Genomic DNA, 14,011 nt, shown 5'->3' with positions numbered 1-14,011 from the left:
CCAATTTTTGTCTTTAATTATAGCTCTCTCAAGCAGTACCCTCGTTGCTTCTTTTCACCTTCCATATTTAGTTTGATTTCTTTTTTCTTTTTGCCTTTTTTGTTCCATCCTTGACTTATGCCTATTGCGATAGTCAGTCAAAAAGATCGAGAAGTCATAGAAAAAATCCATTAGGTCCTTAATGATAGTAAGAAAATGAAAAAAATGAGTCCCCAAATTGAGAAACTCTATCGCCTAATAAATTTATTTTCTCTTTCAGTCTACCTTGTTTTACCTCCATCTCCTAAGTGTTTCAGTATGGGTCTGTGTACACTTATAAATAGATGAAACAAACACTTGAAAGTCATTCAAAAACCTACTCAGTGTGAAATCTATCTTTCCATAAGGATGCCGCTGGACGCAAATGCTAACTTACTCAAATATCAAAATAAAATAAAACTATATTTAAAACACAAAATACATCACATTACAACAATTACTAAAATCAGAGACCTTAGTCCCTATCATTAACTAAGGTCAAGGCTTCACTAGGAATTGAAAATGACTAGGATTCTCTTAGGGAACTCCAATTTATATTAGCTATGAAAATTTCCTACACGCTCAAATAAAAAAAAATTTATTTCCAATATAAATTGAAATAAGATACACACATAATCATACATTTGATAACAATTTAATTAAAGATATGAGATTTCCACAATTCATTTGATAAAAATAAACTCGTAAACAATTTAATTCTTCACTACCAACATAGTCCAATGCAACATCATACTATGACCTGACTATATTTTAATGTTTTTTAACCACATCTAACATTGATTTGTAATATTAAAAGTGTACACAAAATTTGTTTTTGATTAGATAAGGTGGGAAGAGGGTCCCATGCCCAAAGTTAGAATATTAAAACAGAGAAGCTCAATAACAAACAAGTTATTGCACCAACACAACCCCAACACTACCAAAATAACAAACCACGAAAAACTATGTAGACTTCATATTATGGAGGCTCATAAGAGCATCAAACTCTTTCATGACCAATTTTAGTCTTGAATTCTAGTTCTCTCAAGTAGCACCCTCTTTGCCTCTTTTCACCTTCCATATTTGGTTCAATTTCTTTTTTCTTTGTGCCTTTTTTGTTCCATCCTAGACTTATGCCTATTGCGATACTCAGCCAAATAGGTCGAGAAGTCATAGAATAAATCCATTAGGTCCTTAATGATAGCAAGAAAATGGAAAATTGAGTCCCCAAATTGAGAATCTCTATTGCCCAATAAATTTGTTTTCTCTTTCAGTCTACCTTGTTTTACCTCCATCTCATAGTCATCGTTATCCTCCTCTTCACCATGCTTAACACTCTTGTTTCTTTGTGAAGTTTAAATAAGCGGGGTGGGATCTGGTGCTATGGAAGCCAAGCTGGTTTCCAAGTCCTCCTCCTCCACGATGATAAGATACTATGATTTGGAGACGTCTTTAAGGGATAGGTCCAAAGTGAAATATTTTGTAGGTAGGTCAAATACTTGACCTTTTCTTTCCTCAACTGAGTACAATATCACTTTCAAAGTGTTAGTTATCATATATGTGTCATCGTTTTAGTTTCAAATTTCTTTGTCTTGGATATTAATTACCACAATTAATGTCGATCTCCTCTTCTTACTCTCCTTCATTACCCTTTCATTTTTTAGATTTGCCTTTTCTATTTTTTCGATTTTTAACGTGTTTTTCATTTTTATCTTTACTTCTTTCCTCAGTTTCAAATTGGTATCCCAAGAGAGATTGTAATTCTACATGCAGTCTACTGTTAACATTATCTTCTTTTGACACAATTTTTAGCTCTTTATCTCTAGGGCATTCCCTTTTTTATCTTTCTCGATATGGGAATTGCCCTTTTGGGAATTTTTAGGGAGATTGAATGCTTATGTGGAAGCCATTCCAAAACCACTAGAAATTCTAAGGGGTTTCTTGGTAATTTTGAGGGCTCTTGAAGCCATCTTTCACTTTGATCTCTTTGATACCAAAATTAGGCCAGATTAGAGCATAGGAGAGGTTGTATGCAAATAGATTTGGTGAAGGTAGTATATTAAGCCTTGATGTAGGCTAGGGATGTCCTGATATTTATGGTTTCTCTTAACCTTTCACCCCTAGCAACTGATTACAGTATCCTTTTCTATCATCTTGTAAGTTACAATAGAACTCATCCCATCCATTTTCACTTCCCTCAGGTTCTTAGAGAATGTGAACTTCTTTGAAAGAAGTAGATTGTGGCCGTTCTACATGGCCATGAATTAATTTGAAACCCCTCCAACTTCACAAATCCTTCGCATGTTGTTCTTCTTCAGAAGCTCATAGGTTGATCAACTCTAATCTTTTCTCATATCGATTTCCGTAATTTTTTATACCCACAAATCTTTTGGAAAAGTTGGACTTTCTCAAAAAAGGAAGAAGCGACACGATTAGATTACTATTAACATATTTCGAGCTTTGCCATCTTTAGAAGGATTATAATCATTGGAGGAAAACTAAGCCCAATAAGGTAATAAATATTTTCAATCTTACAACTTTAATAATCTCATCCCTTTAGTCCATTCCTTTTTGTGAATTAAAAAGTGATAGCATCCATGATCAGAGATTTTAAAACTTCAAATATGCTACATGCACTTTTATGCCAACTAGACATTTGGGATATTTCAATGACCATGCGAATCCACAGTCAAGATTTACATTCAACTTTAATCGTTCTTCATTTTATAACAGTTCTAATATTATTTCAAATGAACAAAGGTAGCTATCAAAATCCAAACCAAGTGCTCCTTTCTAGAAGCATAAACCCGACAGGGTGCTACTTCTAATAAATTTGATAATTTAATAATTCACGATATAGTTGAATTTCATGTTTATAAAGTCAAAGCATCAATTAACCCACTATAATCACATGGAAATCAAAATACCTAATTAACTATCAAAATTTTTGTCCTCATCATATGCATATATTAAAATCAAACTGCTCTACAGATGCACTCCACATTTGACATATTCTAATAACATCATCATGTGTTAATACTAATAACTTTAAAAACTTATACAGCCCTAGAATTCAATCATGGTCCAATAATGCCAATATCGAAGCCACCAAAGGGTGGGCCTCACAACTAGTAGTTTCGATTCTTGATCCGAATTTAGTCATAGCCGACTACTTAAATTCATGTAATTCAAATAATTTTTTTGATATTCGTAAATATCAGATAACTTAATAATTAAAGAAAGTTTAATCAGCAAACTAAAAAACTAAATTTTAATATATATTTTATTAATTTTTAAAGGATGAAACTACTCATTCTTATTTGACAATAGGCAAGACCGAATTTATATAGACTACCTCTCCATTCCTTTTGAAAAAAGGTAAAAACATGCATCTTATAAAAAGTTCTATTTTTCTCCAAGAAATCTCTCAAATTACCTTTTCTCTATGAGTTATTTTTCCCTAAAATTCGGTTGTTCAACTCTATCCAAATAAATTATGTACCTCACAACTATCTCATGTGAATCCTCTAAATCACCATTCCAATTCCCCAATTTTCGAATCTGCATTAGGCGACTGTGATAGTTATGAAACTACTTTTTTCTACCTCCAAAAGAGCCATCATCCTCTAGCTCCCTCGGTGGGAGGTCTTTAAATTTTGATTAATGCGAATCAATCAAACTAAATGGAGTTACTTAGAGACATCACAATCCAACTTTTTACAAATATCGTGAGAGTAGCGTGAAAAGATTAAGAGTAGCGTGTGAGATATTGAGAGAGAAAGAGAGAGCCAAGAGAGAGCAGGCCAAATAAAAGAAAGGTTCATAAAGAGAGTGGGGAATGAAAAAATACTGATGAGTCATTTAGATTCATCTCGAAACATTGCAACTGCCCTATAAAGCTAAAAAGTTGAATTTTGTTTAGAAATGCTTGCATATTTTTTTTTGTAGGATGCTATCATGATGTGCAAATGTCCGTGTGAAAAACTCGTATCTAGATAATATACGTTCAAAAATTTTGGGAGAAAAGAAAATATAGGACTAATGCAAAGGTGACATAAACCAATGTCCATGAGAAATGCGGCCTGAGCACCTTGGTAAAGAAGAAGGCTTATGTAAGTACTAAAATGAGCCTACAAAAATATTAAGCGAATGGACACCAAAGTACACACAAAACGTAGGTGAAGTTGCGAATGTATGCGATTTACGACATTACAGCCTAAAAATTTAATTATTCCTTAACATCAAATAATTCAATAATTAAAAATAAGTTTTAACAAAAAAACAATTTTCCCCCTTTTGATTTCAATAAAGCATACATATACAAATTATTATTAACAATAGACAAAACCTAGTTTCTATAGCATGCTTCACCATTTCTTTTAAAATAAATACAAGCAATGATGGATCTTATAGAAATTTCTCTTTTTCTCCTATGAATCTTTCAAATTACCTCTTACCTATAAGTATTTTTCCCTTAAAATCAAGTTGTTCAATGCTATCTATATCAATTATGCACCACACAAATATGTCATGCGAGGCCTCTAGATCAGCCTTGCGAATTCCAATTTTGTAATCTACATGATACAATTGTACAACAAGTGTGAAACTAGGCTTGTTTACCTCTAACAAAGCCCCAAATTTTTTTAGCTCCATTTGTGTGCCCCATAGGTTCTTGTTGTTGTGAATCAATCCAACCAATTGACTTGAACCCTAGAGAAAACATGGGAATTTTAACTATTAGTAACTATTAGCACGTTGTTTCCCATCCCAAAGCCATCTCCTTTATCCTCTCCTCTTGACACATGGCATGGTTGTCAATTTAAACCTCCTTGTGTGAAAGCTACCTTCTAATCGCATGGTTTCCAGGTCCACCTCTACGATATCTCCCATCTAATCCATATTGTCATTCATTAAATTCTACATGAATATGTACTCCTTTGTCAACCATGCACCTCTCATAGTCTAGGATATATCTACTCTACATCAAGATGTTCAAGATTATTCTCAAATCAATAACAATACTCTTTCATAGTGAAATTTAGTTGATAATGTTCCACCTTAATCCAAAGAATTTAGAAAGAAAATGTTGCAACACTTTATTTGTGGAAAAGTACGTAATAATTTGTGAAACCTAACAAATATCTGTCAACTATAACCTTAACATGTGCATCCATTGTGAGACACTCAAATAACATTAAGAGTTTAAAATCACATCAGATTTTTAGAAATATGTGTAACTTGTGATCACTAGATTTTGCCTAAACCCAGTATGCCATCCACTCAAATTGTTGATTGAGGAGCTCCCATAAAACTCTTATATAATTAGTAGTAATTTTACAACTTCATTGCTAAAAACTTTATCTTTGATCATTGAATTGAATGTGAATTAAGAATAGTTGAAATATAAATACATCTGAGAGAAACACATATTTAATTGGTTCTCCACCAGTTCAATTGAAATGATATATAAGACTCTATGATTTTTCTAGCAGACCATTCACATAGTAATGAGATATCTTGCAACGGTCAAGATAGAATGCAACACCACAATCTTGAAGAATGTAAAATCCTATCAAGTCTACCTCAATATAGGTGTTCAAATGAATGGATTTGGCATGATTGTTCTTTGTGAATTTGATACTAGAAAAAATTGGTATGCTCGTATTACCACCAACTTTTATAGGTATCTGTTATTGATTTCATAGAGTCCAATTGTTCAACCCACACATTCAAACATCTGCATGCCTCATGCTAGAAAATTTATCAATGAGATTACTAGTTGCACTCGAAATAATTGTATCACATTGAGATCCAAATAAATAAAGGTGGGTTCTACCAAGTTCCCCTTAAAGTGTATTCATTAGAAATATATAAATTTCATGGGCTAATGATAGAAAAAGAAACAATCAACACTGGAGATGACGGTCAGAAGGGCCTCCCATTCATTGTTGTATCAAGGGTTCGTTGCCTTGTTGATATTCACATATCCCCCTACTATTACATACCAACATACACATGAGGCACAATGCATATGTAGTAATCAAAAAATGAGAATAGAACTGATTACATACAATGTGGATTCAAAATAATTAACTTTTCATTCCAAGTATACCAAATTTCTCTTGCTTGCATGCAATATCAATTGGAAATAATTGAATATTTCATTGCAAGTGTTACCAAAGAGCTCCTACTCTTCAATGCAAAACATGGTTGGTAATTTGTGTTGTAATCAGTTATACTCAACTGTTAAAATAAGAATTTGTTTTTTTCCAAAGATCTCCAATTAAATTCTAGCAATCTACTTCACATAAATTTTTTTGCATTCACAGATTCGATCATTTGAGCCAAATTCAAAAATAGATTAGAAATTATGATTTGTCTTTCTTTGTTAATCTATCACTGTACAACTACACATTTCTTTATTTACAAGTTTCAATTTGTGAAGGGTAAGGTTCACAGATTACATCTTCGTTGTGGTATTAGAATATGCCATTTCCAATCATGTGCAAATTGTTAAAGTTTCATTCTAACTACCAATCTCTATATCTAGGTTGCAAACACCACAATTTACAACATATCATTTACTTTTAACCATTGTTCATGTAACCGCTAAGCATGTCGGGGCTGCTATGTGCGATTAATAAAATTTTAGAAAATTGATATTAGACCAGACTTAAACCAAATCCTAAAAAAGTGAATTTGTTCTGTACGTATCAAATAAAAAGTACAGGCATAAAGCTTCATGGTGACATTAACTGCAATATATTTCTTCCCCAAACTATATTTTAAAAATAATATATAATTAACTCCCTTTTTTTTTTTTTTTTTTTTTCCTACTTTACATATCTTATTGAACGTGACATACCTGGTAGATCAACATTCGTTGCAATTCGCAGGTCCTCTAAAAATAGGACTCCAAAATCTTGTCACATTAGAAAGGTTGAAGTGGCTGTACTGAAATAATGCTTCTCATATCTACTTTCATCTGAATTTTCTCAGTTGGCTTTGCAAAAATTGAGCCAAGTCTTAGGAATTTGATAAGTCTAGCATGGGAGATGCTTGCATACTTGTGAGCTGCAAACAATTAGGAAAATGAATGTGTGAGCCTCATTTGCCAAAACTGGGAAATTATGGCTATACTCCTTTTATTTGATTATGTAAATTGGTAACAAAGATTCTCAAAATGAACAGATATTAATTCATGCATCAATGCCATTTAGATTCATTCTCATGATTTAGAAAAAATCTCAATCCCTCGCAACAAAAGGAAAAGGAACCTAAGTTCCTAGCTCTTCCTTAAAGATAACAACTAGGCCTTTTCTTATTCCTAATGTCATTGGCATTGGTTAATGTTATGATCTTGTTTCCTCCATTTTGATATTTAACTTAATTTACGGGATGGTATAATTCAACATGCCACGGAAACCAATATTTATTTAAGTACAAAATATTGCATATTACGTTGATATAAATGTGGTACTACTGAAGCCAACATTGATATGAAGGAATTTTTTTTTGGTTCTATCTTCATATTTCACTTCTCTTGAAATTGTGTACATTCTCTCATAAATACCAACAATGCTATCCTCGCACCCTTTTATGTTCCATACAATAATGTGATTCCTCTAAATCCACAAGACCAATAGTGCCACAAAGAGTATAATGATTCTTGTGGCTCATGTAACTATTTGGTGGTCCTTGAGGTGTTATTTACCTTCCGAATGGGCTTCGGGCAGTTCCCTCTGTGTATCGGTCTTGAAACACATGATGTTTTTGGTCTGCTTGTTTGGTTTCTTGCGAGTTGGGCTGTTTTGGAGTGCTGTTTTTTTCGGGTCCGTGGGATTCTCTGTGGAAGGTTCCCTTCTATTGAGGGGGAGATGGATGTAGTTGGAGTTGACTTGTCTCCTATTGAGGTGGAGTATGATGTTTTTGGTGTTTCCTGGAAGTGTCGTTGGGGTGTTGATGGGGCCCCTCTTCTTGGCTGTAAGGATGTTGATGCCGATCTTCTTGCTGACTCTTGTGTGTCTCCTATAGAGGTGGAGAGTTGGTTGTTGGGCAAGTTTCTCTCAGTATGGCATATTTTAAAGCATATGGTTTTTGGAGCCATGATAAAACCCACGGTGGTTGAGGGAGCTCAGAAAAACCCCATGTTTTTTGTTTCTTGTAGGGACAGGTTGGATGCTAGCAGTTTTCAAGGGCCAAGTTTGGCCAATGTTGGTTTTTGGTTAGCATTGGTCTTTGTGGCTTTATGTGGTCCTACGAATCTATTACAAGTTGAGGGAGCCTAGGAAAACGCTTCTAGTTGGCCGAGGGTGCCAGAAAAACCCTCGTTCTCTGTTTTTTGAGATGTTTTGTTTGTTGTTTTCGAGCTTATGGTTGTGCCATCCTGTTTTGTGATGTTCATATTTTGATTGGTGGATGCCCGTAAGTCTAGAAGGTTTCAGGTCCTTTTTAAAACCTGTTGTCCACTGTCAGGTAGTCTGGTCCATTTCTCAATGCAAACCCTCTGTTTGTAAAGGGGTTTGGGGCCCCTTCAAAACTTGTTTTATCCTAATAAAAAAATGCTGAAAAGGTGAGGTGCTTAGTCCATTATCATCTCAGAAGTTTTACAAGCCAAATGCTTAATGACCTTTCAAATACATTTTGGACCTTTTCTAGAACGCTCACAATTCACTAGCTTGCATTATAAGGAAGACTCGCTTAATCCACATGCTTGACTATTGCAACAATCATCTTCTACATGTCACCAATATGAGAATAGATGTTTCAATGAAATTATTTATTTGGACATGACCTGAACGGGTATATGTATAATTACAAGTGTGTGATTAAGTTGCATCTAGAGGAATTAAAACACATCTAACACACAATAACTAAAGTAATATCAATCTAAGATCTCTCCAGACTGTTCATCTTTTTGTCTTGTATGGGGCTCATCTAGTTGTAGAGAAAATTATTTACACATCCCCATCTTCTGTAGATCAAGTTCATATGTAGGCGAACCAGTCAAGCATGATGAAGATTTCGAATATTGGTCTTAATAATAGCAACTTTATATGTTTTCATTCATTATCCTTGTTTATCTTCATTTCCTCTACTATTATAAAGTGCTTGTCAAATCATATTGTTTGGAGTATGCGAAATATATTATGTAGCCAAGGATATGATATTATAATGTATGTTATTCAATGCATATGCCAACATGTGGTACACATACCTTAAATTAGTTATAATTGGTCATAAGCTATATTAGATAATTAGGAGGCCTAGATGAATTTAGTGGTTTACACCTCAGTTATATTGCTAGGAGTTCTAGATATAGGACACGATTGTCATTGCAAAGACATGTGTTGAATACGACATTGCATTTGGAGTCTCTTGGAGATATAGTATGTAGCGAATTCTTCCATAAGGAATATTATAAACTGTTATCGGACCTCAAGGCATTATTCTATTTTTGTATATCAATTAAGAAGGTCAACATGTGAAGCTCATAGCTCTCTCGATTTGACAAAAGAAAATTATAATTCATAGAGGCTTTTAATCAAGAACTTGTCCAGTCTATTACAATATTGATTTTTAGCATATTTGAGGTAGCTATTGTGAACTTAGGGGTTCCACAAAATTCACTCTTAGTGTTGCAAAACAGTGATCGTTGTTTTTATTTATTCTAGGTGGTTAAACAAGGGCACATTGATCCACCAGAAGTCTAGATTTGAATTCATTTTGAGTAACTCATTACAATTTTAGGGGTTTTCATAAATTTTCTCCTCAGTCAGTTAGCACATGATTTTCTTATATTTTTATATTTTTCGAAAGGTTGTAAAAATTTATCACTAGTTTATATTTTTCGATTTGAGGGTGAAAAAATTATGAAATGATTGACTCAAATTTGTGTCAACAATATGGATAGAGCATGTTCTATTGAAATATATTTCCTTAAAACCCTATTTTTAATGGGGATTCCTGATTTTAGTGCAAGTGGAGATATATTAGAATGATGGAACCAATATAAAAGATCTTACGATGCAAATTATGGAACCGGTATGTGATCTAGATAGATCGTCAAGCTAAAACCAAAGGAATGATCACCTATGGATGACTCGGTGATAGGAAATGACATCATATTTGTAAAGACTTGCAACAATAGATTATTGACCTGAATTAGTTGTATTGTATTGACCTAAAACCTCTTCAATGACAAATTTGTGAGTCAAATAAATCTATTGGTTATCTAGAGTTCTATATCATTTAATGTAAATTGTCTCTTTTACATTTTTTAAATTTGGATATCTAAGGTCACATATGGCTCAACTCGATGCAACATGTCCGCTATTGTTTTGTCCATTCCTTTGAAGATCTACCTCAATTCTAGAATTTGCAATCACTCTCTTTTATTTGGATGCATGTTATTAAGACCACTTACTCAAATAATGAACAATAACTCAAGTTCTTGCAAAACATAAAAAATATCGGAGATATTGCTCACCATTGGGTCATGCATTTTGTCTACATTTTCCAATATTTTGGATTTTCCCAACTTGAATCTTGTACATAAATAACCAAAGCCACATTATTCTATTTTGGTGTAGCATTAACCACAATGACCTTGAGAGAGAACCCTAGGTTTAGTGAATGTCATGAATTATTTGTGCTAGTGAACCACCACTATTTGCAGGACTCATATGATTGACGTGCGAATCTTTCATAGAGAGACGAGAAACCCGGTGAATAAATAGATTCCTCGTGGAACATGATCAAGTAATTACTTATACCTCATTGACTCCCTATTTGCGTAGGCAAGGGATCGCATATGTGGCATTAGACATGCTAAAGAAAAGATCATAAGCACAATCTATCAGAGCAATGTGTCATCTTACAATAGCCTTATTTGTTATCTATGTGAACAATGTAGAATGGGCTTGATAATTAATATATTGATCGATACAGTTGGAGATGGATGCAAGCGCAATGAAACTTCTCATATTACTAGATTATTTGAGGTATAGACATCCAAGGCATGACGGAAGAGGCTTTTAAGCTTCACAATGAACTGATCGCTAGAGGGGCTATATATGAAGCTTTATTCATTTGAACCCCTAAAAATACATAGGAAAAATAGAAGATTATAAAATTGACATATCTCACCGATAATGTATCAGTTATATCTATTATCTTATTCTTCATTACAGTGTAATTGACAACTTCTCAATATGACGACACTTTTATCTTCCTCATATCAATTAGCAAATGGCTTCAATATGAAAATATCCTCCGCCTTCACATATTTCTCAAACTTACACCTGCATATCCATGGATCCAAGGAGCTCCTTTATGCACCTCTTAGGCTTGCAACAATAATATTTTTCCCGCATGAAACATACATGGCCTACGGCAACAATATTTTCCTATCCTATTGTGCTTATTCACATATGCAGATTTGCATTTGCTTTGATAGGAAACCTATGGTTAAATTATTGGTTATCATATTTGATGATCTATAGAAATGCTTATACAAGGAGGAAATGGTTTGAGGAATTTTTTTTGTAACCGAACTGATAGTTTATGATTGAACAAGGTAATATATTGCTAAATTTTTCAACTAATCATATTTTTAATATTACATACAAAGTTTTTAAAATCAACATGAGCATTATCCTTTTTCCCTTTAGTATTTAGATCTTCATACATAACATCCACATTGACATATTTATTATAACGTAGGAATGAATTAGGGGAGATTTAGAAAAGCTTATTTTGGGAAGCCATAAATTAATTACCCTCATAATTAACACCATGTAAATGAATTGTGTTATTATCAATAATCTATCTTCACTGTCTTAGATTTTCCATGTCATTCCAACTTATTAGAAATGTTTAATACAAGAGGCCCCTCAATCATAACCCTTATGTAGGTAGATTGATGTAAGAATAGGTGTAATATGTGTCAAGGTTATCATATTATCCCCGATAAAATATTGCGATATTGGATGCAATGGATATTCTAGTTCTATGGATTTTCTTGGAATTTAGACATAATGAAACCGTATTGCATTCCATCGAAGGTATACTATATTTATTAGAGCAATCATTCTTATCTTGAGGAGAGTCCCTAACCTTCTGGAATGACTTCTTTGATGGGGAGTCTTGAAGCATTGGATGATTGTGAGGGTGATTTGAAGAACAACTACTAATTATATTTCCCAATAACTATTTCCTACTTCCAAACCATTCACCTTTTATGTCAGAGCTAAAATGAGGTTAAGACTATGTTAAAGAACACCCTTGACAGATTGGCATGCAAGAATTATAGTGTTACTCATTCTATCCAAGTCAAGCACTTTGTTTGTTGTTGTTCCTGCAATATTTATGTTAAAGAATATATTGTTAACATGTTGCAAATGAATGTATACCTAATACAAGGATGCTCTTGTATAAAATATTCATAAATGCCTTCAGATGCTTCAAATTAATCCTTCATCTTTGGAATATGCGGAGGATATAGTCATGTTCAAAACAGATGCTATGAATAGCAGAAGAGGACGGCAATAACTCTAGAAAGATTGTTTTATTGAACGGCAAGGAAAAAGAATTTGGGAAAGACTTGGTCCCCTCTTGATTGTTTTGTTTGATAGAACACAGCAAATTCTTATGCGAATTTCTTCTGAATGTAATCCACAACTTCCTGTGTGATGCGGAAGGCCTTGGCCAATACGGAATCTGGGAGAGGAGGATCCGCTGCAAACAGAGAGTTGGCGATTGTCTGAACTCCCGGAAGCTGGCTGCTCAATGCAGATATGGCCACCGCATTTTCATGCCCCACATTCTGCTGGAAATGCACAAGTGCCTTTGGAAACACAAACACATCTCCCTTCTCCAACGTTTTGCTGAAAAACTTGTTGTTGGTGTCAATGAAACCCACAAGAAGCTGGCCTTCCAGTAAAACAAGAACTTCGGTGGCTCTTGGGTGTGTGTGAGGAGGATTTATTCCACCCACTGCGTAGTCGATGCGGACCAACGATATTCCCAACGTATTGAGGCCTGGTATCTGTTTAACGTTCGCCATCGTTACGTTGGAGCCCACATCATTGTCGGTGTTCCCTGCCTGCCCAAGTCCCCGGAAGAAGAAGTCGTCTGCTGAAACTTGCATTGGGTCTTTGCAAACGAACCCGTTCACCAAAACTGTTTAAAGCAAAATCAAATCAATCTATTACTAACTCGACTCGTCTAATAAGCAAATCATTACCATTGTTTATGTATAAAGTTTTTTACTCACCTTTGCTTTCCTCATCTGCAACGCAGAAATCTTGCAAGGGATCGGAATCCCCTGCCATGACCCTGTCGCTGTAACAACATATCAACAGAAAAAGTCCCAGTGTGAAGTAAATCATTCGGTTAGCCATTATAATAGAAACGCAGATAGTACAAGAGCTCAGAAGGATATGAATGTGTGTTACAAGCCCATTACAAGCTTTATATAGCCCAAACCTTATGACTAATTCATCTTCACTCCGTATATTAAATCACCAATCCTTGTAATATTATAATAATATACTTCCAGAGTTGTTGCTCTTTTCGATACGTCAGAGTAAGTCTTGCTGCAGCATATGGCTATCTCACCTGCTACCGCAGATGTATTCTCACCATTCTTTCATTATCGTTGAAATTTTCTATCTTCTGCTGCATATGCTTATCTGAAGATCAGCTTACCTCCTGCCTTAGACGTATTCTTCCTCATATTCTCGCCACCGCCATTAATTTAGTAATGTGGAAACGATTAGACTTTATTGGAGCGATGGCCTTCTTCAAAGGAACTAATATATACATTTTTCTCAGCCGTCTCAGAATTGGTAAAAGAGGAAATTTTCTTGGATGTTGACACAAACACCGTCCATGCATGCTTTATATTGCGTCTTTCTTGAAAACCTTTTTACGCTCGGGTAGGATAATCTCAGTTTTATTATAAAAATATACGTGTTATATTCGTGAGCCT

The 14,011-nt window shown here is 34.3% G+C and overlaps 1 protein-coding gene across 1 annotated transcript; it reads right to left on the bottom strand.

Annotated features, from left to right (window-relative positions):
• Nucleotides 1-12,667: 12,667 nt before the first annotated feature.
• LOC131865850 (germin-like protein 8-2) lies at nucleotides 12,668-13,421 on the bottom strand. Its single transcript, XM_059215400.1, has 3 exons — nucleotides 13,295-13,421; nucleotides 13,016-13,200; nucleotides 12,668-12,847 (listed from the first exon to the last, which is right to left on the bottom strand). The coding sequence occupies exons 1-3, from the start codon at nucleotides 13,419-13,421 to the stop codon at nucleotides 12,668-12,670; spliced, it is 492 nt and encodes a 163-aa protein (XP_059071383.1).
• Between the last annotated feature and the right edge of the window lie 590 nt (nucleotides 13,422-14,011).

This window comes from Cryptomeria japonica, unplaced genomic scaffold, assembly GCF_030272615.1.
Source record: "Cryptomeria japonica unplaced genomic scaffold, Sugi_1.0 HiC_scaffold_123, whole genome shotgun sequence".
Lineage (NCBI taxonomy): Eukaryota > Viridiplantae > Streptophyta > Pinopsida > Cupressales > Cupressaceae > Cryptomeria > Cryptomeria japonica.
This window is presented reverse-complemented; position numbering and strand designations above follow the sequence as displayed.